This window comes from Narcine bancroftii, chromosome 2 (assembly GCF_036971445.1).
Source record: "Narcine bancroftii isolate sNarBan1 chromosome 2, sNarBan1.hap1, whole genome shotgun sequence".
NCBI lineage: Eukaryota > Metazoa > Chordata > Chondrichthyes > Torpediniformes > Narcinidae > Narcine > Narcine bancroftii.
The window spans coordinates 187,920,326-187,948,032 of NC_091470.1; the positions used below are offsets into that span (position 1 = coordinate 187,920,326).

At 50.6% G+C, this 27,707-nt stretch overlaps 1 protein-coding gene across 1 annotated transcript; it reads left to right on the plus strand.

Moving 5' to 3' along the window:
- The first annotated feature begins 879 nt into the window (after nt 1–879).
- On the plus strand, nt 880–27,707 carry LOC138754793 (cytochrome P450 2K4-like). Its single transcript, XM_069919611.1, has 9 exons — nt 880–1,311; nt 9,947–10,109; nt 13,049–13,198; nt 14,389–14,549; nt 18,377–18,550; nt 22,624–22,765; nt 23,505–23,692; nt 24,604–24,745; nt 26,971–27,707. The coding sequence occupies exons 1-9, from the start codon at nt 1,111–1,113 to the stop codon at nt 27,147–27,149; spliced, it is 1,500 nt and encodes a 499-aa protein (XP_069775712.1). The 5' UTR covers nt 880–1,110; the 3' UTR covers nt 27,150–27,707.

Genomic DNA, 27,707 nt, shown 5'->3' on the forward strand with positions numbered 1-27,707 from the left:
GCCATCCCCTGTCCCGACGTGAGTTCTGCCCCAGTTATCAGGGCACTCCGCAGTATATTCACCCTCATCGGGTACCCGGACTATATTCATAGTGATCGGGGGGTCCTCGTACATGAACGACGAGCTGCGGCAGTACATGTTGGCTGGAGACATAGCCATTAGTAGGACCACGAGCTACAACCCCAGGGGAAACGGCCAGGTGGAGCAAGAAAATGCCACCATTTGGAAGGCAATCCTCCTGGCCCTAAAGTCGAAAGGCCTGGCTATGTCTCACTGCCAGGAAGTCCTGCCAGAGGCACTCCACGCCATTCAATCCCTCCTATGCACTGCTACAAATATGACCCCTCACGAACGCATGTTTTCCTTCCCCAGGAGGTCGGCGACCAGGACCGCCCTGGCTCTCAAGTCCAGGTACCGTCCTGTTGAGGAAGCACGCGAGGGGCTTGGTGTTAGAGGTGCAGCTCCTCCACACTAACCCACAATACGCTTGCGGCCAGTCCCCCAACAGTCCCTGTCCGGGACCTGGCGCGTGCCGGCGACACCCACCTACTCCCCCACCCCGGGGTCCCGGCCACCACACACACATACATCGGCCCCTATGGGGACTTGGTGCAGGCTAGTGACAACCCCTCCCGGGCAACCCACACCCACATGCCCGGCCATGAAGGTCGACCTCCCTGCCCCCTGCTGTCCATTCGAGCACATGGAGTGCGGCCAGCCGAAATCTAATGTGTATTGAAGGCCATTGTTCCTCATTCAGTCATCGATCACCGCCAACCACTCACCCCGCCCGCCCCCGCTATGTTTGTGAAGGGTAGGTCGCCGATGGAGGGGGGAGTGGTTTGAACTCCTGTTCAACAACCCCAGCACTGTTTACCAATTGCAGCCTTCCACCCTTTTTCTTGCGAGATCACTTTGCTCCAGCCGGTTCACTCTCACCTACAAAATATCTGAAGATGAGCAACTCAAGGAAAATTGATGGTTAATTGTTAACTTGGCAGCAGAGATTAGGTTGCGATACTTAAGTTGTTTTTGCAGGGGTTGGACAGGCTGCTGGTCATTTCAAGGGCTGACTGAGTCCGTTCGCCGTCCCGCACAGAGGCTCACGGAATGGCAGTGACCATGTTGGAGTTGCCTGCACTGAGCACCAGCTCCGCCCTGCTCCTCTGCGCTCTGCTGGCCATGCTCCTCGTCTACTTGAAGGCGAAGAAGGGCAGCGGCGGGCACTACCCGCCGGGCCCGAGGGGGCTGCCGTTCATTGGCAACATGCACCAACTCGACCTGCGTCGGCTCCACCTCTGCCTCATGGAGGTAAGGCTGGGGGGTCAGGGTCGGATTCAGCTGGTGCGGAGGGATGGGGATAGGGTGGGGATGGGATGGGGTCTGTAGCATCCTGCTGCCCTTGCTGTCAAGTTCATCCAGGCACTGGCGGAATTAGACAGGGTCTCACCGGTGTTGCCCCACAACTTCCGAGATAATGGGTTCGATCCCAACCCCCGGCTCTGGCAGTGTGGAGCCACTCAGAAAGGAAATGATAGACCAATTTAGCCTGACATCAGTAATGAGGAAGCTGTTGGAGTTAATTCTTAAGGACAGTAAGAGCAGGAGTGGGCCATCCAGCTCAGACACTCAATGAGATTTACATGTAAACTTTCAGCAAATATAATTTACCAGAAGCCCTTATTTTTGATTGTTCCCTGACTGTTTTTTTTTTAAGTTGTACGTACCACTTTTTTTTTTTTGGCTTGGCTTCGCGGACGACGATTTATGGAGGGGTAATGTCCACGTCAGCTGCAGGCTCGTTTGTGGCTGACAAGTCCGATGCGGGACAGGCAGACGCGGTTGCGAGGGAAAATTGGTGGGTTGGGTGTTGGGTTTTTCCTCCTTTGTCTTTTGTCAGTGAGGTGGGCTCGGCGGTCTTCTTCAAAGGAGGTTGCTGCCCGCCGAACTGTGAGGCGCCAAGATGCACGGTTTGAGGTGATATCAGCCCACTGGCGGTGGTCAATGTGGCAGGCACCAAGAGATTTCTTTAGGCAGTCCTTGTACCTCTTCTTTGGTGCACCTCTGTCACGGTGGCCAGTGGAGAGCTCGCCATAGAACACGATCTTGGGAAGACGATGGTCCTCCATTCTGGAGACGTGACCTACCCAGCGCAGTTGGATCTTCAGCAGCTGTCAAGGGCTGATGCTGTCGGCCTCTGCCAGCTCGAGTACTTTGATGTTAGGGATGAAGTTGCTCCAATGAATGTTGAAGATGGAGCGGAGACAACGCTGGTGGAAGCGTTCTAGGAGTCGTAGGTGATGCCGGTAGAGGACCCATGATACGGAGCCGAACAGGAGTGTGGGTATGACAACGGCTCTGTATACACTAATCTTTGTGAGGTTTTTCAGGTGGTTGTTTTTCCAGACTCTTTTGTGTAGTCTTCCAAAGGCGCTATTTGCCTTGGCGAGTCTGTTGTCTATCTCGTTGTCGATCCTTGCATCCGATGAAATGGTGCAGCCGAGATAGGTAAACTGGTTGACCGTTTTGAGTTTTGTGTGCCCGATGGAGATGTGGGGGGGCTGGTAGTCATGGTGGGGAGCTGGCTGATGGAGGACCTCCGTTTTCTTCAGGCTGACTTCCAGGCCAAACATTTTGGCAGTTTCCGCAAAACAGGACGTCAAGCGCTGAAGAGCTGGCTCTGAATGGGCAACTAAAGCTGCATCGTCTGCAAAGAGTAATTCACGGACAAGTTGCTCTTGTGTCTTGGTGTGAGCTTGCAGGCGCCTCAGATTGAAGAGACTGCCATCCGTGCAGTACCGAATGTAAACAGCGTCTTCATTTTTGAGGTCTTTCATGGCTTGTTTCAGCATCATGCTGAAGAAGATTGAAAAGAGGGTTGGTGCGAGAACGCAGCCTTGCTTCACACCATTGTTAATGGAGAAGGGTTCAGAGAGTTCATTGCTGTATCTGACCCAACCTTGTTGGTTTTCATGCAGTTGGATAACCATGTTGAGGAACTTTGGGGGGGCATCTGAGGCACTCTAGTATTTGCCAAAGCCCTTTCCTGCTCATGGTGTCGAAGGCTTTGGTGAGGTCAACAAAGGTGATGTAGAGTCCTTTGTTTTGTTCTCTGCACTTTTCTTGGAGCTGTCTGAGGGCAAAGACCATGTCAGTAGTTCCTCTGTTTGCGCGAAAGCCGCACTGTGATTCTGGGAGAACATTCTCGGTGACACTAGGTATTATTCTATTTAGGAGAATCCTAGCAAAGATTTTGCCTGCAATGGAGTGATTCCCCTGTAGTTAGAGCAGTCTGATTTCTCGCCTTTGTTTTTGTACAGGGTGATGATGATGGCATCACAAAGGTCCTAAGGCAGCTTTCCTTGGTCCCAGCAGAGGTTGAAAAACTCATGCAGTTTGGCATGCAGAGTTTTGCCGCCAGCCTTCCAGACCTCTGGGGGGATTTCATCCATACCTGCTGCTTTGCCACTTTTCAGTTGTTCAATTGTCTTATATGTCTCTTCCCGGGTGAGGACCTCATCCAGCTCTAGCCTTAGGGGCTGTTGAGGGAGCTGGAGCAGGGCGGATTTTTGGACTGAGCGGTTGGCACAGAAAAGAGATTGGAAGTGTTCTGACCATCGGTTGAGGATGGAGATCTTGTCGCTGAGGAGAACTTTGCCGTCTGAGCTGCACAGCGGGCTTTGGACTTGGGGTGAGGGGCTGTACACAGCCTTTAGAGCCTCGTAAAAACCCCTGAAGTCGCCAATGTCCGCGCTGAGCTGGGTTCGTTTGGCGAGGCTAGTCCACCACTCATTTTAGATCTCCCAGAGTTTGTGCTGAAGATGGCTGCATGCGCGACAGAAGGCTTGTTTCTTCTCTGGCCAGGACGGCTTTGCTACTACGAAAAGCCCTGTTTGCCGGGAGAGCAGTTTTCATGAGGGAGGGGGAGAGTTTCTGCGACACCAGGGGGTTCAAGTAGTGCGGCGGGGGCCAGCAGACATGGGGAGCGGGGCGGAGTCGGCCAGCAGATGGAGCGGGGCGGGGGCCCAGAACGTCCAAGACCTGCTGAGGGAGGGGTGATCTCTTCCTCGGGGCCCACTCTTCCTGAGGGGTGAGTTACATTCCCGCTTGAATCGCACTGGGTAATGACAATTACTGCCTGGGCGGGCGGTGGTGCACTCCAGAGCTCACGGGTAGATCAGCAGTAGTCCCTGCCCCATGGCGTGGGCATTAGTATCCTTCGATTAACCTGCCTGAGCATGAAGGGTCCTTCCAACATACTTTAGCGACTATATTGTATGGGGTCTCAACATTGCAGGGTCGAAAATTGTTCATTAAAAAACAACACAAAGCTTCAAGTACAACTCAGTCAATCGAAGAGCGAGACGAGCTGGGAGGCTCTCAGATCCGAGGCTAATCAACACAATCTGCCGGTGGGGGTGGGGGAGGCGCAGGGCGGGGCCGGGGGGCCTTACTAAAGCTCAACCAAGAGCTCGGGTGGTAGTTAATCCCCCACTGACAGGCCATTTCGGCCCACGAGCCCTTGCCAACAGCCTACAACTCTGGGACGTATTGGTCGGTGGGAGGAAACGGGAACCCCCCCCCCCCCACCCATCCACCCCGGGGAAAACCCACGTAGATGCGGGGAGAACATACAAACCCCTTACAGAAGCGTGGGGCACAAGCCCCGGTCCCGATCGCTGGAGCTGTAACCGCGGCGCCCCAGATGATGGGCTCATCTCCACCGACCTGCCTTTTCCCCATATCCCTTAATTCTCCGACGACGTAAAAATCTAGCTTAAATATATTGACTGAGGTCACCTCCACTGCTTCAATGGGCAGCGAATTCCACAGATTCACCATCCTCTGGACAAGCCAGTTCCTCCTCATCTCCATCCTAAATCTACTACCTCATTCTGTTCCCCCCCCCACTTATTTCTACCTTTCATAATTTTATATGTTTCTATAAGATCCCTTCTCATCCTTCTAAATTCCAGCGAGTACAGTCCCAGATGACTTGATCTCTCCTCATTGGCTCATCTCTGGAATCCAACCTCCTCTGCACCGTGTCTAAAACCAGTCCACCCTTCCTTCTTCAGGAAGAAGGCATTTGGAATGTTGGCCTTCATAAATCGGAGTATTGAATTCAAGAGTAGGGAGGTTATGATGAAATTGTACAAGGCATTGGTGAGGCCAAATTTGGAGTACTGTGTACAGTTCTGGTCACCAAATTATAGGAAAGATATAAACAAAATAGAGAGAGTGCAGAGAAGGTTCACGAGAATGTTGACAGGATTTCAGGGTCTGAGTTACAGGGAAAGGTTGTGCAGACTGGGGTTTTTTTCTCTGGAGCGTAGAAGATTGAGAGGGGACTTGATAGAGGTGTTTAAGATTTTAAAAGGGACAGACAGAGTAAATGTGGATAGGCTTTTTCAATTAAGAAAGGGGGAGATTCAAACTAGAGGACATGGTTTAAGATTGAAGGGGGAAAATTATAAGGGGAACATGAGGGGAAATTTCTTTACGCAGAGGGTGGTGGGGACATGGTCGAGGTGGGATCATTGGTTACATTTAAGGAAAGACTGGATCGTTACATGGAGAGGAGAGGTCTGGAGGGGTATGGACCGGGTGCTGGTCAATGGGACTAGGAGGGTGGGAATTTGCTATGGCATGGACTAGTAGGGCCGAACTGGCCTGTTCTGTGCTGTAAGTGGTTATATGGTTATATGGGAGACCAGAACTGCATGTGGTACTCCAGATGTGGCCTCTCCAGTACCTTGTCAAGGCTGAGGTTATGGAGTACTGGGGGGCACGTGACAGGATAGGCCATGGTTTCCTTTAGGGAAAATCTTGTTTGGCAGATGATGTGACAAGCCGGATGGATAAGGGAGAGGCAGTGGATATTGGATTTTCAGAAGGCCTTTGACAGGTGTAGAGTCTAAAGCTACTCAACAAGATGTGCCGGGGTGGGGGGCATAGATAAGGTGGATAGCCAACGTCTTTTTCCCAGAGCAAGAGTAGCAAACACCAGGGGACAAAGTGAAGGGAGGGAGAAAGGTTTAGGGGAGACATCTAGGTAAGGGTTTTTTTTATACACAAAGATTTGTGGGTGACTGGAACACCTTGCCAGGGGTGGTGGTGGAGGCTAGAACATAAGGGGCATTTAAGAGACTCTTGGACAGGTACATGGATGAAAGAGGGCTATGAGATAGGGAAGGTATATGATCTCTTCTGGTAGGTCAGCACAACATCGAGGGCTAAAGACCTGCACTGTGCTGTAACATTCCATGATCCATGTATAACAGGAAATGTAGTCAAGTGGGTGGAACATGGGGAGAAAGCAGAGGATCAGAAAACAGGGATCACGTTCTTGCCCGCTGCCGGTTGTGTTCACAGGGCTTGGTGTTCGAGACGTTTCTTTTTGTGCTATATAATTTAGAATGATTATGGAATGGATGGCTTTGTGGTCAAGTTCGCAGATGGTGGGCAGAGGAGCAGGTCACGTCGAGGAAGCAGGGAGCCGGCAGAAGGACTTAGATTAGGAGGACGTGCAGAGAAGTGGAAACTGAGACGCAATGTTGGAAAGTGTACGGTCGCGCGCTTCGGCAGAAAAACTAAATGAGCAGAAAGTGCTTGGTTCGGTGGGTCTGAAGAGAGACGAGTCTGGACACAAGGGTTTGCCAACAAGTGTAAATTTATGAACACTACAATTAAAAAGAGAGAGGATTTATAAGGGAGGAGCGTGGGAACCGATCATAACGGTTAAACAGTCCACAAGTATTAATTCACACAGGCATGCCATACACCCTCCCGGACCCCCGAATGAGAGGAGGTGGATCTGGCACCACTGTACTCACAGGGGTATACGCACGCCCTCGGACCCCTGATCAGTTGTGAGCAGGGGCTCTACTGCTAGTATTGATCCGTAGCAATACCACATTCCAGCTTCAGTGCAGTGTCACCTTCCAAGCGACGTCTGCAGCAGCGTCCTGGGGCTAGCACCACAAGGCAGAGAGAGTATCCTCTGTGCTGGGCTCTAGCCAATAAGGACGCTGAGTGATTTGAACCAGCCAATGGCAAGGTGTGCACTGACCAGTGGTCTGAGCCCATATCTTAACTGACACTCCACCTGCAAACTGTAACTTGGTCTTACAACTTTGTAAGTTTGAGTGGAACAAAAGTAGGCCACATACTGGCAGGTGTGACCTCCGAACGGGTTTCAGGTGGGGGAGGTCACGTGACCACCAGCAATTGGCAGAGGGAGCCTCCCCCCCCCGCCACACACAACAGCAGTCTATTTTCTAAATGAGGATAAAAATTCCCAGATGGAAAGGGACCTGGGAGACCTCATGCAGGATGGCCTGAGGGTAAACTTGCAGGTCGAATCTAAGAGCAGGGATGTAATGTTGAGGCTTTATAAGGCCCTGGTGAGACTTCACTTCAGAAGTTTTAGGCTCCTCGTTTAAGAAAGGATATGCTGACATTGGAGAGGATTCAGAGAAGGCTCACAAGGATGATTCCATGAGGAGCGTTTGACGTGTCTTGGCCTGTATTCGTTGGAATTTAGGAGAATGAGGGGGGAATCTCATTGAAACATTCTGAATGTTGAAGGCATGGACAGAGTAGATGTGGAAGGGTTGTTTTCCATGCTGGGAGAGTCCAGGACAAGAGGGCACAACTTCAGGATTGAAAGGCGTCCGCTCAGAACAGAGATACGGAGGGATTTCTTTCACCAGGGGGGTGGTGAATCTGTGGAATTTGTGGCCACAGGCAGTTGTGGAGGCCAAGTATTTAAGGCAGAGATTCATAGGTTCTTGATTAGCCAGGGCATCAAAGGTTCTGGGGAGAAGGCTGGGCAGTGGTGCTGTATGAAAATGGATCAGCTCATGACTCAATGGGCTGAATGTTCTATTTAAGAACCTATGCCTTAAGATCTCCCAGGTTTTCTCTGGGTGCTTAGCAACCCCATGTCCCAACGATGTGCAGGTCAGTTGGCCCTTCAGTCGCTGGAACTCTGGTTGGTATGGCCATCAGTGGGCAGAAAGGCCTGAGGCCTAGCTCTTTATTGTCAGGGGGTAGTTGCACAGGGGCAATAGTTCTTGACCTCTCCCCAGATTCTACCACCCACTGACCACATTCCACTCACATAGACAGAAAATAGGCTGTGCCAGACAGCAAGGACAGGCATGTGTTGTCTTTGAAAGGCAACCGGATGGTTGCAAGGTCACAGTTGCAGGACAGGAGAAAACAGCTGCTCCCTGAGACCCATCTGATAAACACGTCCACACATCCCCTCACCTCTTCATCCCCCCTACAGCCCCCTTCTCACCTCCCTCCCACACGCCCCTCCGACACGCACCTCCACACATTACCTCACATCGTCCTTCAAACCTCTTCATCTCCCCTCCATCTCCCTCCCACACACCCCGCCGACACATAACTCCACACATCATCCCTCTCTCCACCCCAATTTGACGCCCCTTCCAGCCCCCTCCCCACATCCCTCCCACTCCCCCATCACCCCTCTGACACCTCTACCACCTTTCCATTCCCCATCCGACACATACCTTCACACATCCCCTCACCCCTCTCTCCCCCCCCACTTTGACCTCCCCTTCCTGCCCCCTCCCCACATCCTTCCCACTTCCTCGTCACCCTTCCGACACCACTGCCACCCTTCCATTCCATCCGAAACACAGCCCCTCACATCTTCCTGCATACCTCCCCTCCCAACTTTGATCCTCCCTCCCAACTTTGATTCTCCTCCCTACATCCCCTCTATCACCCCTTCCACACCGCTGCCACCCTCCCGCTTCCCATCTCCCCAGAACCCCTCACATTTTCCTTTGCACCTCTCCCCAATCCCCTCCGACCACCCCCCTCCCCATATTCCTCTAACACTCCCCTCTGACACACATCTCCCACAGACCCATTCTACATACCCCTCCCCATGTCCCTCTCCGCTCCCGTCCAACGCCACTCCCACCCATCCCTCCAACAGGAATGAAGAGGTGTCAGTGGCACAAGACTCGCACCACCAACAGCTACCCCTCCTCTGTCAGACATATCGACCAGAAACTCAGTCAGGGACTTATTTAAGGGATCTTACTTTTGCACTTCATTGATTTTTTTTCTCTCGGTATTGCACATTCAGTTTGTTTACATTTATTTATTTGTTTACATGTGTATGTTGAGTACAATTATTTTATTGCACTACCAATTAGTGGTAATTCTGCCTCACCCACAGGAAAACAAACCTCAGGGTTGTATGTGATATCGTGTATGTACTCTGACAATAAATCTGAAATCTGACATGCTTCCCACACCTCTCGCCACACCTCTCCTCACTCCCCTCCGGCTCCCTTCCCCACATCCATCCCAACTCCCTTCTGACACACAACTCCCACACACCCGTCAGAGACACCCATCGCCGCTCCCCTCCCGTAAACCCCCAACACAACTCCCACACTGCCCTCTATCGCAACATCCCACCGCGTTCCCCACACCTTCCACCTCACCCCTCCCCATTTACCTCCGACATAAACCTCCCATGCCTCTTGCGCCTCACCTGTCCACCACTTCCCTCTGATAAACACATCCCCCCACACCCATCCCACAATACACCCCCACACCTGTCCCACTCCTCCCCATGTTTGCTTCCCCTCCCCTTCTCTCACATCCTTTTCCACCCAAAGGCACACAGCCACGCTCCTTTCACAGGTCCACACTCCTTCCCCCACAACCTTTCTGCCATCTCTCACCTCTGCCCCCTCGCCCCTCCCCCCCCACCGTCCCCAACAGTTGAATGGTGCTCAGGTGCTGAAGATGGCTCTGTGGGATAGAATGTCCATTTGCCATGTGTGAAGGGAGACTCTCCCCACCACTTCCACCCGACCCCCCCCCCCCCCCACCAAAACCTGACGGGCTGGAAATTTTATGACACAACACTTCCCTCATGCTTTTCCAGATCTCTGAGAAATACGGGAAAATCTTTTCCCTGCGCATGGGCCAGCAGAACACGGTGGTGCTAATGGGTTACGAGTTGGTGAAAGAAGCACTGGTCGGCCACGCGGAGGAGTTCATGGGGCGACACAAGAGCAAGATAATAAAGATGACCAGAGGAAATCACGGTGATTTCACGTTATCTCCCCTCCCCCTTGTGCAGGCGGATAACCCTCTGAGTGTCCTGGTAGTGGAAACAGGCCATTCGGCCCTACTCAGCCTTGCCCATCAAATTGACTTCCCAAGTGAGACCCATTTGCCTGAGTTGGGCCCATTATGGGGACACTTTTAGTGTAGGGGTCAACACCACACTATTTCAAGGAAGAACGGGGCTAGCGGGTTAATTGGTCACAAGGGTGTATTTGGGAGTCATGGAGTCGTGGGCTGGAAGGGCTTGGAAAGGCTAGAGAAACTCCGCAGGCCAGACAGCGGACTTTATCTAGTAAAGATAAAGGTACATAACCAACATTTCGAGCTTGAGCCCATCATCAAGGTACAAGCATAATGTAGGCAGGGGCCCAAACAAATTGGTGAGGGGGGAGGGGCAGGGAGGAACATGGTCCCACAGGCAGGGTGGATAAGGGAGGGAGGGCACACCAACAAGCAGGGGGGAGGGAGGATGGCTCTGTGAATGGAGAGGGAAAGGGTTGAAGAGCTGGAGGGGGAGAGAGAGAGAGAGATGGGGAAGGGAGGGAGAACTGCGAATGGTCTAGCAGAAACTGGAGAAGTCGATGTTAATGCCGTTCAGCTGGAGAGCGCCCAGACAGTATATTAGATGATACTTCTCCAATTTTCGGATGGGGTTGGTGGGACTGTATATGGGGCAATGGATGAACAGGTGGGGGGGGGGGTGTGGGGCACAAAATTGAAGTGGCTAGCTACTGGGAGATCCCTTTCACTGAGGCAGACAGGATGAAGGTGCTCAGCAGAGCGATTTCCCAGCCTTCTCTCCGATGTAGAGAAGACCAGAACGGGGAAATGTTGCTTCACTTGAAAGGTCTGTTTGGGGTGCCGAATGGTAGTGAGGGAGGAGGTGAGGGCACAAATTGCCAAGTGAGCAATTTGGTGGGCTGAGTTGGCGAGGGAGTCATGGAGGGAGCAGTCCCAATGGAAGGCAGAGCGTAGAGGAGAGGGGAAGATGTGGCTGGTGGTGGAATCACATTGTCGGTGGCAGAAATTACAGAGGACAATGTGTTGGACGAGGAGGCTCGTGGGGTGGTAGGTGAGGACAGGGGGAATTCTGTGTGAGTGGCAGAGGGGGCTGCGGCAGAGGATTGGGAAATGATGCGGGGAAGGGCTGAGTTGATTGATGGTGGTGGAGGGGAAGCCACGTTTGTAGAAGGCAGACATTTCAGATGCTCTGGACTGGAAGGCATCATCTTGCAAAACACTATGCTGGAGAAACCCATCGGGTCAAAAAATGGCGGGATGTTTGGCATAGCGGATAGCACAATGCCTTGACAGCACCAGCGATTGGGTCTGGGCTGGGGTTCGAATCCCACGCTGTCTGCATTTTTTCAGCCTCGTCACCACTTTCTCCCCTTCAGAAATCTCACTGCTAGTCACTTGACACTCAGAGGAGCTGCTGTTCAGTTGAAGATTGCGCCAAACTCCCCATAGAATGTGACTGCATGCATTTGATGTCACACGTAGCACTTTCCGTTAACATTCCCCACCCCCCATCCCAACACCTGCTTCCGTAAGATCCCTGTTGTATTATATATGCAGCCACTGTTGGTCCCCAATACAATCATTTAAATTCCCCACTTACTTTCTCTGGCCGTATTGTCACAGAGGTGCTAGAGCAGTGCTCTGGCGATCTCCGGCAGTTCTGGATCCAGGCCTTTCACCCCTCGATTTTGTGCCGACCTATAACTTTGTCCTAAAACAAAAATTAAATCCTTCCCCCCTCGAGACCCTCTATTTTTCTATCATCTATATGCCTGTCTAAATGCTGGTACGAATCCAGAGGACCCCAAAACCCAGCAGCAATAGATATTCACGACAAATGGTTACTTAAACAAAAGTTGCTTTTAAACATGAAAATAGAATCACACTTTAACTTAACTCTATTAACTTAAATCACCTAAGCACATGTGTATGTAATGTGTGTGTGTCTGTGTGTGTGTGTAAGTTCAGAAAAGTTCTTGGATTCACAGTCCAATCTCACTTCTCATTCCTCCAAGTTCACTGGTTGCAGGCAATTCTTATACTGTGCACAGAATTTAACATTTATAAAGTTCACCAGGCTTTGGTGCTCGAAAGGTATTAGATGATGTTCCAGGACATCCACAACTGATTTACTTCCATCAGCCACTTCAGTGTCTTGCTGATGAAACATGTCCCTTCAGGGTTCTCCAGATGATAACCTCTTTCTTTCAGGTCACCACAGAGTGTCTTTTTGTCTCTCTTATTCCAAGTGAAATATTAGACAGCCAGTCCTCTCCTCTTGCATGAACCACAAGGGCTTTGACCAGGCCATATTCCAAAATGGGGCTTCTTGCCAGCTTGTCCTGTTCCAGTTCCAGCTGCTTTTGCTGGCTGTAACACTGTACAAGTGATCTCTCTCTCTCTCTCTCTCTCTCTCTATCTCTCTCTCTCTCTCTCTCTCTCTCAGAGAAAAAGTCTGTTTGATTCTCTCTGCTTGCAAAACCACATGACCCCCTTACAGCAGCAAGCTCTCCTCCAGACAGCAGCAGCTCCAGCCTGCTCTCATCTGTTCCCTTTGGTAAACAACAATCCATTAGTGAAGCCTCTTGAGCATCCTTCAAAGCTCTTGCAAAATGTGTGAGGCTCCGATATGTCTAGCATTGGGCAGAGCTCCAGTATTCCAAATAAGATCTGTTTTAAAGTGTTTGTATGTGACCTACTCTAATGAACCTTTCCCAATTTAACTCCCAGAGACATATCTATATACTGTCACAGTACCCCTCATGTTCCAGCCTCCACCACCACTCCAGGCAAGGTATTCCAGCCCCCCCGCAAAGAACCTTTCCCTGATGTCTCCCCCAAACTTTCCTCCCTTCACTTGCCACTTTTCCTAGCCTTGCTTTCCCTCTGTCCACAGGGATCATCATGGCAGAGGGCAACTCTTGGAAACAGATGCGCAGGTTTACAATATCAACTCTGCGTGATTTTGGAATGGGCAAGCGGTCCATCGAGGAGAGAATCATTGAAGAAGCTTTGCACCTGAGAAACCTGATTCAGTCTTTTGGAGGTGAGCGTGGTTTGGGACTGGGACCGCTGTGATGGGGAGGACATCATTTTATCACTGGGGGTGGGGGGGGGAGCAAAATCCTGGGCGAATAGCGGGTCGAGGGGGGCCTGTGGAAGCCAAGGGTAGGTCGGTGTTTCAGGCCAGGATCCAGCTTCAGGACTGAGGGTACATAATTCCTGTGGTGTTGAAGAAAGTTTTTGGCAGGTTGGCCTTCAGAAATCAGAGTGTTGAATACAGGAGTTGGGATGTCATGTCGAAGTTGTATAAGGCATTGGTGAGGCCAAATTTGGAATATTGTGTGCAATTCTGGTCACCAAATTATAGGAAGGACAACAAAATTGAGAGCGGGCGGAGAAGATTTACAGGAATGTTACCTGGGTTTCAGGGTTTGACCTACAGGGAAAGGTTAAACAGGCTGGGACTTTATTCCCTGGAGTGTAGAAGAATGAGGTGTGATTTGATAGAGGTGTTTAAAATTAAGAGGGGGACGGATCGAGCCAATGTGGACAGGCTTTTTCCATTGAGAGTGGGGGAGATTCAAACAAGAGGACGTGGATTGAGATTGAAGGGGGAAAACTTTAGGGGAAACATGAGGGGGAATTTCTTCCCTCAGAGAGGGGTGGGAGTGTGGAATGAACATCCAGCCAAAGTGATCGACACAGACTCAATTTTAATATTGAAGGAAATGTTGGATAGGTACATGGACGAGAGGGGTGTGGAAGGTGATGGGGTTGGTGCGGGTCAATGGGACTAGGTTGGAGAAGATGTTCAGCATGGACTAGAAGGGCCGAACTGGCCTGTTACTGTGCTGTAATTGTTATATGCAAGGTAGTCAGTGAGAGGGAGGGGTGAAATGAGGGCTGGTAGGAATTAGGTGGAGCCTGATAAGGTGAATGATGGGTGGAGGGGAAGGGGGTAGGGAGGTTTGGAGGGATATGGAAGGGGATAAGTTGAGAGGGAGTAATCTCCTTTGGAACGCCGCTGGTTCTGGCAGGAAACCTTTGGAATCTTAGAGTTAGAAATGGTAGAACTGTAGGGAAGGGGGAGTGCAGGAAAGGAAATAACTAAGGAGGTCCACTCAGAGGGATGGTGTCATATTGCTCATGCCACCCTCTCCATCCCTCACCCTTCCACTGCACCCATCATCCATCAGGAAGCCCAGACCTTCTAAGCTGCACCTTCTCCCCCAGGCCAGCCCTTCGAAACGACCATCCCAATGAACTGCACAGTGGCCAACGTCATCTGCTGTATTGTGCTTGGAAAGCGATTCAAGTATGAAGACGAGACATTTGTCTCTCTTATAAAGCTGGTGAACGAAAACGTCCAGCTTGTTGCTTCACCTCAGGTGCAGGTGAGTCCCTCGGTGATTGGTGCCAGTCAACAAGTAGCCCATCCTCAATGGGCAAATTGGGGATTGGATGGCTGGGCAAAATAGCATGGGGTCACACCCCAGGATGACGATCTACCCCAGTAGAAACACTGCTGGAGAAACTCAGCAGGTCAAACACTAAAGATAAAGATGCATAACTGACGTTTCGGGCTTGAGCCTTTCATCAAGGTATCGGAAAATGTTGGCAGGTATCCGAATTTTATTCTGCATCCCACTCCCACACTCGCATGTCTGTCCATGGCCTCGGGTTCTATCCCACCAATTGGAGGAACAACACCTGATTTTTTATCTTGCCAAGCAGTTGGCATTAACATCAAATTCTCCAATTTCTGCCAGCCTTCTCTCCATTCTCCACGTTCCCCTTGTCTCCACCCCCTTCCTTATCTATTTCTAGTCATCCCCCCTACCCCTGCTTGCTGCAGCTCCCACCCTCCCTTATCCTCCTATTACCTCCTCCCTTTGGGACCGTGCTCCTCCGCCCCACCCCTCCCCTCAACCATTTTGTTTGGGGACCTGCCTACATTTTGCTCCTACCTTGATGAAGGGCTGAAGCCCAAAATATAGGTTATGTACCCCCGACGATGCCTGGGATTGTCTAATCTCGGAAGATGAGCGGGTTCAGCCCTGGTCAGTACTCGGAGGGGAGTCCGTCCAGGAACACCAGGCACTGCGGGTTTCTGTGAGGGGGTACTGGACAAAGTGGCGATTCTCGGTCTGCCTTTGGGTGAACAAGAGTTAAAGAATTTCATGCATGTTACATTCTAAATCAGGGGTTCTCAACCTTTTTCTTTCCGCTCACATCCCACCTATGCCATTGGTGCTCTGTGATTAATAAGGGATTGTTTAAGTTAGTCTGTGAGTGGGAAGGTTGAGAACCACTGCTCTAGACCCAATTGTTACTGAAATATTTTGCTTGAGAAAAATTTGTCACTGGCCCATTTCCTTTGGAGTTATGAAACCGTCCACATAACGAGTCAATGAGTGGCGATTAAAACTTTTTCTTTCCACTTACACACCATCTTAAGCAATTCCTTACTAATCACAGAGCCCCGATGGCACAGGGATTACTTAGAGTGGGATGTGAGTGGAAAGAAAAAGGTTGAGAACCACTGGTCTAAATGAGGTGTTACTTGACAATAATGGAACCTTTATGTTTACCTGTCTTTGCTGTATAAAGTAGGACACTTTGAACTGCTGGGTTTCTCCAACGTTGTGTTTTTACTTCAACCAGTGCCTGCAGACTTTTGATCTACCCCAGAGTGTGGGTGGTGGATCCTAACTAATATGCCCACTCAAACTTGTCCCATCACAAGTGCATCTGTAAAATGACTGGGGAACTTGTTTGTGTGGGGTGGGGGGGGGTGGTGCAGGCGATGTAGCTAATTATCGGGTTAGAGGTGAGGCGGATCGGGTTACAGCCGCCCCTTCCACTGCCCCTGTCCACAGAACTAAACGCCACTTCAACTCCGAGCACAGAAATATTGGAGGAACGCAGCTGGTCTTGCAGATACATCACCAAAATTTCGGGCCCTTCTTTAGGCGTGCAGCGCAGCAAAAGGCCATTTCGGCCCTCGTGTCCATGCCGCCCAATTTACACTCAATTAACCAACATCCCCTGTTCATTTTGAATGATGGGAGAAAGCCGGAGGTCCCAGGGGAAAACTCCCACAGAGACGGGGAGAACGTGAAAACTCCTGACAGACAGCGCAGGATTCGAACCCCGGTCCCTTTTGCTGGAGCTTTAAGAGAGGTGGCGCTAATCACTATGCCAACCGTGCCGCTCACCGGTGAAAGTATTAAAGGCTGGGAAAAGAAAGGGGTATGTATGGAGGTGTGGGAGGGGGAGGAGTCCAGACCAACAGACAAAAGGTATTAATTGATGCGAGGTGATGCTTGATTTTGGCTCTGTGAAAATAGACAAGAGGGAAATGGGAAGAAAGAGAGAGGGGGTGACAGGATGAAAAAGATACACAAGACAAAGGGACAGAAATCTGCCATTCGGCCCATCGAGTCTGTTCCATAAATCTACACTCAGCTACTCTACTCTAGTTCCAGTTTCTGACATTGACTCCATATCCCTTGACGAGATACTTGTCTATTTCTTGTTCAAAATACTCCCAGTGATCTGGCTTCCACTGCTGTATACGGCAGCGAGTTCCACGGATCCACGACCCTCTGGCTAAAGAAGTTCTTCCTAATCTCTGTGTTAAATGGATAACCTCTCATTTTCAGACTATGACCCCTTGTCCTCGATTCACCCACCAAGGGAAACGTCTTACCCGCATCCACCTTATCTAAACCTTTCAGAATACTCTCTGAGATCTCATCTCATTCTCCTAGACTCCAATAAATACAACCCAAGAGCTGCCAAACGCTTCTCGTACGTTAGCCCTTGCACTCCGGGAATCATCCTAGTAAATCTCCTCTGCACCCTCTCCAACAATGTCACATCCTTTCTAAGATAGGGGGCCCAAAACTGCACACAGTTCTCCAAATGGGGCCTCACCAGTGCCCCATAGAGCTTCATCAACGCCTCTTTACTTTTATACACTATTCCCCTTGAAGTGAACGCCAACATAGAATTCGGTTTCTTCACGACCAATTCCACCTGGTCATTAACTTTTAGGTTTCCCTGCATGCGGACACCCAGGTCCCTTTGCAAATCCGAGGTCTGAATTTTCACCCCATCCAAACAGTATTCTGCCTGTTTGTTTCCACTGCCAAAATGTACATTTCTCTATGTTAAATCTTATCTGCCATAATTTTGCCCAGTCTCCTAATATGCCTATATCCTTCTGCAACTTTCCAGTTTCTACTGCACTTCCCAGTCCACCACCTATCTTGGTGTCATCCGCAAATTTAGCTACAAAACTATTCATACCACAATGCAAATTGTAAACAGCAGCGACCCCAAGACCAACCTCTGAGGAATACCATTAGTTGATGAGGGGGTTTAACAGAAACTGTAGATGTGAATGCCATTTGGTTGGAGGTGGCCCAGTTGGGCGATGAGGTGTGCCTCCAGTTTGCGGGTGGTCTCAGTCTGGCAGTGCATGAGACCATGGGCAGACATGTCGGCAAGGGAATGGGACAGGGAATTGAAATGGGAGGCCACTGGGAGATCCACATTATTGCGGAGGATCGAGCCGAGGTGCTCAATGAAGCCATCTCCCAGTCTGCGCCTGGTCTTTCTGATGTAGAGGAGACCACAGCGGGAGCCCTGGAAGCAGTAGATGACCCCTGCAGATTCACAGGCGATTTGACGCTTCACTTGAAAGGAACCGTTTGGGGACCTTAATGGTGGCGAGGGAGGAAGTGTGGGCGCAAGTGAAGCGTCTCCTGTGGTCACAGGGGTAGAGAGTAATTGGCAAGGAGGTAACAGTGGGAGGGGCAGTCATGGAGGGAGCCGTCCACGCAGAAGGGAGGAGAGGGGTAGGTGCGTCTGGTGGTGGGATCACGTTGTAGGTAGCTGAAATGATGGAGGAAGATTTGTTGGATACGGAGGCTGGTGGGGTGGTAGGTGAGGATGGGGCCAGGCCAGATGTTTGAGAATGGAAGATATGTGGGTAAGGGTTGAGTTGATGGTTGCAGAGGGAAACCACATTATTTGAAGAAGGAGACTATCTCTAATGGCCTGGTTTGTGAAACAAACTCAGTTCCCGTTGCCCAGTGTGATCCCCTGATGTAATTCTGACCCTCATTGTTAACGCTGACTTTCACCCACCACCGCCCCCCCCCCCCCACCAATCTTCCTGAACTGACACCCATTCCATTACTTCTATTTTCAGCTCTACAATGCATTCCCCTTGCTGGGATACCTTCCAGGAACCCACAGGAAGGTCTTTAAAAACATCTACAGGGTGCATAGTTTCCTCAGAAGTTTCCTCAAAGAAAACCGTCAGAGTTTGAAGGAGGACGATATTCGGAGTTTCATCGATGTCTTCATGATGAAGCAGGAGGAGGTAAGGACTAAGGCGAGAGGAAGTGAAAGGCGAAGCCTGGGAAATCTGAAGGGAAACACAGCAGCGACCATCTGTTGCGCTATCGAACAGAAAGCAGATACAAAACATAAAGTCTGTTCTACAGGCTTTATTGAGCATAAACTTCCACAGAGCTGGTTGTGAGAGTAGCTGTGCAAGCTCTGAGACTGACCTCAAGGGGCCGGATCTGGTTTTTATCCCAGAGGGTGATTGGCAGCCAACTGGGTGGGGCTTGGTCCATTCAGGTCAGCTGATTGACAGCCGGCCAGGTGTTGGTGAAGAAACCCCTGCCCCTTCTTCCCATCTCCTTTCCTTTAGTTCTCTCCGTCTCTCTCTCTCTCTCTCTGCCTGTCTTTCTCTCTCTTTCTCTCTTCCCTGTTCCCTCTGTCTCCTTTCACGGAAGCCAATCAATTCTCACCTTGTCATATCTAATTAACGCCTTTTTGGCTGTTGGCCTGGACGCCTCCCCCTTCCCAGCCTTCAGTCTTTATTCTGACACTTTCTTGTTTTTTGTAGCTAATTCATTGAAAGAAGGCCTCAGGACTGAAACATCTTTACCTCCAACAATCAGAGAAAGGCCTTGATAGAAAAAAATCAACACTGACAAGCTTGATGGGGTCAGAGTTAGGGACATTTGTCCCTCTAATTTCAAAATTGAGTTACTCTGGAGAAACTCTGAGTTCTTTAACATCCTGGGTGTCGACCCATGAGTATGTAGAGAATCAGACGTTTATAATGAGAGCAACCTCAAATGAGACAGCCGCTCTGTATCTTCAGACCCCACTGCCTCCCTGCGGACAGCAGCATGTGCTCTTGTCCGAGACTGAAGACCTTGGTGTAAACCAGCTTTTACCCAGTCCTATTAACTGCAGACAATCCCCCAGAGTGCCCCACTCACAGTCACTGACCACAGCTATTCTGATGAGTATTGAGGCATTGCTAACGATCTTCCAGAAATCCACGGATTCTGGCATGGTCTCAGAGGATCGCAGATTCAAGAAGGGAAGGGAGGCAGCAGAAATGAAATTATAGGCCGGCTAGCCTGATGTTAGTGGTTGGGAAGGTGTTGGAGTCGATCGTCAAGGATGAGGTTATGGAGTACTGGGAGACATGACAGGGTAGGCCAAAGCCAGCATGGTTTCTTTCAGGGATGATCTTGCTTTGGAATTATTTGAGGGAGTGAAAGCCGGCTGGATAAGGGAGAACAAGTGGATGCTGTGCATTTGGATTTTAAGGACTTGATAAGGAGTCACACATGAGGTCACTTAACAAGATAGGGGCCCATGGTATAACAGGAAGCATGGGTGGAGCATTGGCTGGTTGGCAGAGAGTCAGAACGCAAGAATCGTATTCACGATGGCTGCCGGTCGCTCGTGGTGTTGGGGCCGCTTTGTTTTACACTGCACATTAATGATTCAGGTTGTGGAGTGAACAGCTTTGCAGCCAAGTTTGCAGATGATGTGAAGGTAGGTGGGGGAGCAGGTAGTGTTGAAGAAATGGGGAGGCTGCAGAAGGGCCAAGAGAACGGGCAGAGAAGTGGCGAATGTCAGAAAGTGCACTTTGGAGAAAACTGCAAAAAAAAACAGATGCAAAGGGAATTGGGCATCCTCGTGAAGGACAGCCTGAAGGTAAACTTGCAGGTTGAAACGCTGGTGTTTCCCTTGGTGGGAGAGTGTTGGAGAAGAGGGCATAGCTTCAGGATTGAAGGGTGTCCACTCGGAACAAAGATGCCAAGGAATTTCTTCAGCCAGAGGTTGGTAAATCTGTGGAATTTGTTGCCACAGGCAGTTGTGGAGGCCGGATCATTGGGTGTATCTAAAACAGAGGCTGATAGGTTCTTGATTAGCCAAGGTTATGGCAATGGAGTGGGGAAATGGATCGGCTCATGGTGAAATGGCAGGGCAGACCCAATGTGCTGAATGGCCTATTTCTGCTTCTATGTCATTATCTTAAGACAGCGGATAGAGGGGAAAACTGTGACCTGCAGGTTTCCCTCCGAGTACCAACCTCTCGCTGTCCCTTCTTTGATGTTGGGGTCCACCCCAACAGCACCCTGGAGGCTCCTTCACCAGAAGGTGGGCAGGGGTCTGAGAAAGCAGCTCACTTCCACTCTTTCACAGGTCAGTTAAGGGTGGCCAGAGCCACAGGCTCTGAATCGAAAGGGAAATGAATAGGGTTCTTGATTATCATTGCTGAGCATCATGGAGGATAGAAGCAAATTTTATGTTTGTAGGGCTGAGAGGCCTCTCATTAAACCAAAAGAGAACCACTTCTATCAGAGTCAGTTAGGACAAAGCCAATATAATGCCAGCGATCTATAGCTAAGAAGGGTAGGGGGATGAAAATGTGAGCTGTAGTGATAGAGGATTCCATAATTGGGAACACTATGAGAGATTCTGTGGAGGAGATCGTCAATCCTGGATGATATGTTATCTCCCTGATGTCAGGGTCCAGGATATCTCAGATGGCGCTCCTGACATTCTTAGTTGGGAGGGTGAGAGGCCAGATGTCGTGGTCCAGGTAGGGACCAATGACATGGGTAGGAAGGGTGAGGAGGTCCTGCAAGGAGAGTTCAAGGGGTTAGGTGTAGGTTGAAGAAGAGGACCTCCAGGGTCGTGATCTCAGGATTGCTTCCCTTGCCATGTGCTGTAATAGGAGGACTATTGTGTGCTGTTGTGGGCACTAAACTACAGGAAGGATATCAGTGAGCGAGCAGAGAAGATTTACTAGGAGGTGGCTGGGACTTCAGTGACCGGGAAAGATTAAACCTTATGCCTTGGAGCGAAGAAGAATGGGGGGGGGGGGGGAGATTTGATGGAGGTTTACAAGATTATGAGAGGTAGAGACAGAGGGGATGCAAGGAGGCTTTTTCCACTTAGACTGGGAGGAGATAAATAGGAGAGGCCATAGTTTTAAGTTGAAAGGGGAAAGGTTTGGGGGAAACATTAGGGCAAAGTTCTTCACTCAGAGAGCGGTGGGTGTGGAATGAGCAGCCATCTGATGTGGTGAATGGTGGGCTCGATCTTATGTTTTAAGAATAAATTGGATAAATGAATGGGAGAGGTCTGGAGGGTTATGGAATGGGACCAGGTTGGTGGGACTGGTGGAATGATGGCTGGCACAGACTAGAAGGGCTGAGTGGCCTGCTTTCGGTGCTGTAGCCTTCAGTGGCTTGAATATGGTGATATCTGTAAGGAGTCTGTACATTCTCCCAGTGTCTGTGTGGGTTTCCTCCCACTCTTGAAAAAACATACTGGGGGAGGGGGGGTGTCAGTCCAATTGGATGCAATTGGGCGCCACAGGCACGTGCGCCAAAGGGTCTGTCGCCGCGCAGTAAAAACACAAGGCTGGAGAAACTCAGCCAGTGTCCGGGCTTGAGACCTGCAACAAGGACAAGTTGGTGGGGTGGAGGGGAGAGGTGGAGGGAAGAGCATGGTCCCACGGGCATGAGGTAAAAGGTGGATAAGGGACAGAGGGCACCACTGGCAAACCACTTCAATTCTGCACCCCATTCTCGCCACGATGTGTCTGTCCGCGGCCTCAGGCACTGTCCCACAAAGATCTCCCGCAAATTGGAGGGCTATCCCCTCCTTCTCCTCCTCCTGGTGGGTCCTCCCTCCCTTATCCATCTATTAGCCCCTGCCTGTGGGTCCCTAACCCTCCCCCTCACCATTTTGTTCGGGAGCCTGCCCACCTTGATGAAGGGCTCAAGCACGAAATGTCAGTTCTGTATCTTTATCTTTGCAACATGAAGGGCACTGTTTGACTCACTGAGTTTCTCCAGCCTCGTGTTTTTACTTCGGTCACGTGTTGGTGGACTTTCGCGCTTTACCCTGTTACCAGGTCGAGTGCCTAAAATTTTAAGAGGTAGCCCCAGAAGCCAGAGGATAGGGAGTTGGGGGCATCTTTGGGGAGGGACACACCCTATCGCACCAGCGTGCGGAACAGCTCGCAGTCCACGCAGACCATGTGTCACGGCGATCTACCCTGATCACCCACCCCGACCCCCCCTCCAACGGATGCTGAACGATGCCCATGTTTCTGTTCTTTCAAAGGAAACTGGAAATTCTGGAACTTATTTCCACGAAGACAACTTACTGCAGACAACAAATGACCTGTTTGTCGCTGGCATGGAGACCACCTCCACCACCATTCGATGGGCACTGCTAGTGATGGCCAAAATGCCACACATTCAAAGTGAGAGTTCATTCAGTTGACTGTTAGCGCAGCGCTACTGTAGCACAATCGACCCATCGGCCGTTCTCCCATGACCTACATGCCTTTTCTCTGGGTGCTCCAGTTTCCATCCCCCCCTCCAAAAAAATACTTAACAGGCCAGTCAGCATCTATGGAGAGAGGAAGAGCAAGCCTTGTTTCTCAGCGGATGGATGATTCCTAACCAAATCCACGCAAAACTTTCCGTACAATTCTTTAGCCAGAGGATCGTGACTGTGGCCACAGGCGGCTGTGGAAGCAAAGTTGTTGGGTGTATTTAAGGCAGAGATGGAAAGGTATTCGATCAGACAGGGCATCAAGGTTACAGTGAGTGGGGCTGAGTGGATGGATGGATGGATCAATTCATGATTAGAAGGGCCGATGGGCCGACTTCTGCTCCTGTATCTTATCTTCAATTTCTAATTTAAAAAAATCAGACCCTGGATTGCCAAGGCCATCTCTCTCTCTCGCGAGGATGCATCCTTCCTGCTTCTCACCCTCTCTCCGTAGATGCAGCCCAGCCTGCTGAGAGCCCCAGCGCTTCCTGAATTTATGCTGGGTTTCCTGCATCAGCAGTGGGTGGACTTCCCTTGCTCATGGTGTCATTTGGTCCACATACCACCCTCTGCCCAGTTCTCAGTCACGCTGCTTCACAAAGGGAGTTGGCTAGAGGCACCATTCAGACTTGGACAAAACCAACCCTTTCTCTCCTATCTTCCAGAGAAAGTCCAGGATGAAATTGACGCGGTGCTCGGCAGGGAGCGGTATCCGCAGTTAGATGACCGCAAGCACTTGCCGTACACTGACGCCGTGATACACGAGACGCAGAGGTTCGCCAACATTGTCCCGCTCAACCTTCCGCACGAAACCACAACGGATGTCAACTTCCGAGGATACCTCATTCCCAAGGTAGAGTGTGGGCTTGAATAGTCGGACAGAGAGTGAGTGGAACAGAGTATGGAGTCCAGAGCTAGAGGAGGGACTTTATGCATGAATCGCAAATGGTTGGTTGGCAGGTGCAGCAGGCGGTCAAGAAGGCAAATGGAAAGTTGGCCGTCATTGCCGGAGGGATTGAATTTAGGAGCAGGGAAACTCTGCTGTAACTGTACAAGGTCCTGGCGTGGCCGCATCTGGAGAACTGCATGCAGTTCTGGCCTCCTGACTTGAGGAAGGACATCCTGGGTTTGGAGGCGGTGCGGAGGAGGGTCACCAGGTTGATTCCAGGGGTTGGCCGTCATTGCCGGAGGAATTGAATTTAGGAGCAGGGAAGCTCTGCTGTAACTGTACAAGGTCCTGGCGTGGCCGCATCTGGAGAACTGCATGCAGTTCTGGCCTCCTGACTTGAGAAAGGACATCCTGGGTTTGGAGGCGGTGCGGAGGAGGGTCACCAGGTTGATTCCAGGGGTTGGCCTATGAGGAGAGATTGAGTCGCCTGGGACTTCACTCACTGGAATTTAGAAGAATGAGAGGGAGTCTTATGGGAACATACAAAATTATGAAAGGCATAGATACGATAGAGGTAGGTAAGAAGTTGATTCTGTTGGTTGGGGAGACCAGAACTAGGGGACATCGGCTCAGGGTATTAAGGGATCTGGAGAAAAGGCTGGTCGGTGGAGATGAGCCTAGCATCAGATCAGCCACGATCTCATTCAATGGCAGAGCAGAGTTGGCGGGCCAACTCCTGCTCTTATTTCTCCTATGCTCTTCTCTCAGGGGAGGCGGGGCCGACATGTGTTTCGGGGATGGGGGGGGAGCAGCTGGAAGAGCCGAGCGGTCCGAGTGCAACATCCTCACGGGACTGATTTGGCGTTGATTCTCAGGGGACTCAAATCATCCCATCCCTCACCTCCGTGCTGCGAGATAAATCCTACTGGGAGAGGCCAGAGGAATTCTACCCAATGCACTTCCTAGACAAGGATGGGAACTTTGTGAGGAGGGATGCCTTCATACCTTTCTCAGCAGGTAAGTGGACTGTCTGCCTCTAGAAAGGTGAATGGAGCCCTCAAATTCCCATTAAAATATAACATAACATAACAATTACAGCACGGAAACAGGCCATTAGGCCCTTCTAGTCCACACCGAACCAAACACCCCTCTCTAGTCCCACCTCCCTGCGCAATGCCCATAACCCTCCATCTTCTTCTCATCCATATACCTGTCCAACCTTTTCTTAAATAATACAATTGACTCCGCCGCCACTATTTCTCCCGGAAGCTCATTCCACACGGCTACCACTCTCTGAGTAAAGAAGTTCCCTCTCATGTTACCTCTAAACCTCTGCCCCTTAATTCTTAACTCATGTCCTCTTGTTTCAATCTCTCCTCCTCTTAACGGAAATAGTCTATCCACATCCACTCTGTCTATCCCTTTCATAATCTTAAATACTTCTATCAAATCCCCTCTCAACCTTCTACGCTCCAAAGAATAAAGACCTAATCTGTCCAATCTCTCCCTGTACTCTAGATGCTTAAACCCAGGTGACATTCTGGTAAACCTTCTCTGCACTCTCTCCACTCTGTTTATAGCCTTCCTATAATTAGGCGACCAGAACTGCACACAGAACTCCAAATTAGGCCGCACCGACGTCTTATACAATCTCAACATCACCTCCCAACTCCTATATTCCATGCAATGATTGATAAAGGCCAGCAGACTAAAAGCCTTCTTCACCACCCTATTCACGTGAGTTTCTACCTATGTATGATGCTCCAGACATGGGACCAGAAATAGGCCATTCAATCATGAGCTGATCCGTTCTCCCACTCAGCTCCACTGTCTGATCGTCTCCCTCATAACTTTTGATGCCCTAGTTAAACAAGAATCTATGAATCTCTACCTTAAACACACCCAATGATGTCCACAACTGCCTGTGGCAACGAATTCCATAGCTTCACCACCCTCTGGCTACATCTCCGTTCTAAGCGAACGCCGTCCATTCCTGAAGTTGTGCCATCATGTGCTAGACTCTCCCACCAATAGTGGAACAAACTCTATCCACACCTTTCAACATTCAAATGTTTCAGAGATTCAAGGACCCACACCACCATTGAGAGCATCCACGGGGAACGCTGCCGTTGGAGAGCAGCAGCGGTCATCAAGGTCACCCACCACCCAGCGCACACTCGGTTCTCGCGGCTGCCATCAGGAAAGAGGTACAGGCGCCACAAGGCTTGCGCCTAGTGGGTTCAGGAACAGCTGCTACCCCTCCACCATCAGACCCCTGGTTTCAGAGTGGTGGAACGGTGAATCCTTTCCTAATTTGGGTGGTGTGCGACAGAAGGGCACATTCAGGTGGTGTTGTTCCTCTGCACCTACTGAGGTCACAATTTCAGATTTTAGATTTATTGTCAGAGTACGTATGTAGGTTTTCTCCAGGGGACTCCGGTTTCCTCCCAGCTTTAATCAGGTAGCACGGATTCATGGGCCAAAATGGCCTGTTATTTCTAAATAAAATAAATAAATGACATCACTATAACCCTGAGATTCTTTTCCTGCGGACGAAACAAAATTACCACGTATTGGCAGTTTTTAAAAAAAACTGGACTCAATGTACACGTGTAAACAAACTGACAGTGCAATGCAGAGAGAGAGAAAAAAAACCCAACAAAGTGCACAAGGAAGAGTCCTTCAACGAGTCCCTGATTGAGTTTGTCATTGAGGAGTCTGATGGTGGAGGAGGAGCCGCTGTTCCTGAACCTGGTGGGTGCGAGTCTTGTGGCCTCAACATCTCTTTCCTGATGGCAGCAGCGAGAACAGAGCGTGTGCTGGTGGTGGGGATCTTAGATGATTGCTGCTGCTCTCCGACGGCAGTGTTCCCTGTGGATGTTCTCGACGGTGGGGAGATTTCTTGGGCTGAATCCACTACCTTTTACAGGGTATAAGCATTTCACCAGCTCTCTCTTCTCTTTTCCCGCTGTCTCCTTTCAAATATCTACCTTTCCCTTTATCATATCAGATTAACTCCTTTTGTTGATCCGGACCCCTCTCCCTCCCATTCTTCCCCCTTTATCTCTCCAATCTTTATTCAGATGCCTTCCTGCTTTTTGCTTTACACCTTGGATCTGGGATAAAGCCCGAAATGTCAGTGATACACCTTCACCTCCTGTGGGCGCTGCGAGACCCCCGGCTGAGCTTTCAGCTCCAATTGCGGCGTCTGCTGACTTTCCTGTTTTACTTTGTGTTCCCAGGTCGGAGATCCTGTGCAGGAGAGAGTCTGGCCAAGGCAGAGCTCTTCTTGTTCTTCACAGCCCTGTTGCAGGCATTTACTTTCCAAATTCCGGCCGGCACTGAAGCTCCAGATCTCGAGGCTGTGGTGGGAATCACACTTGCCCCAAAGCCTCACAAGCTCTGCGCCATGCTCCGTTGATACCACCCTCCATGTGCCTGGCACCAACGCTCTGAGGACTTCCCACCTCGGGCTGCCGTTTGTCCTCTCGGACCTGGCTCATCTCCCCTGTGAGAGGCCAACATATCCGCCCAGCGGAAGCCAGCTCTGCACCACACCGCCAGGACGCAGGGGCACTGTCAACAACAATCCTGCGAAAGATGGTGGTGGGGCACGGAATGGTGGCTGGGGTGGCAGGGAGAAGGGACCATTGGGAAAGGATGGGGGTAGAGAGGGTGGATGGGAGAATGGCCGCAGTAGACTTGTGTTAATTGTGATGAGTGGGGAACCATTGAGTTGAAGTGAGTGGTGGGTGGGGTTCGAAGGAGGATGAGGCTAAGGGTGGAGAAGGTTGGTCTGGAAAGAGGTTGGGTGGGTGCTGAGGTTTGGTTTGAAAGGAGTTTGGGTCATGGTTGACAATGGTATGAGGGTGAGGTTATGTTAGCCTATGGAGGGTCTTGGTTGGGCTGGGGAGAATGATGGAGGAAGAAGGGGTGAGAGTGGAAGTTGGGGTGGGAAGATGTTGCGACAGGAAGATGG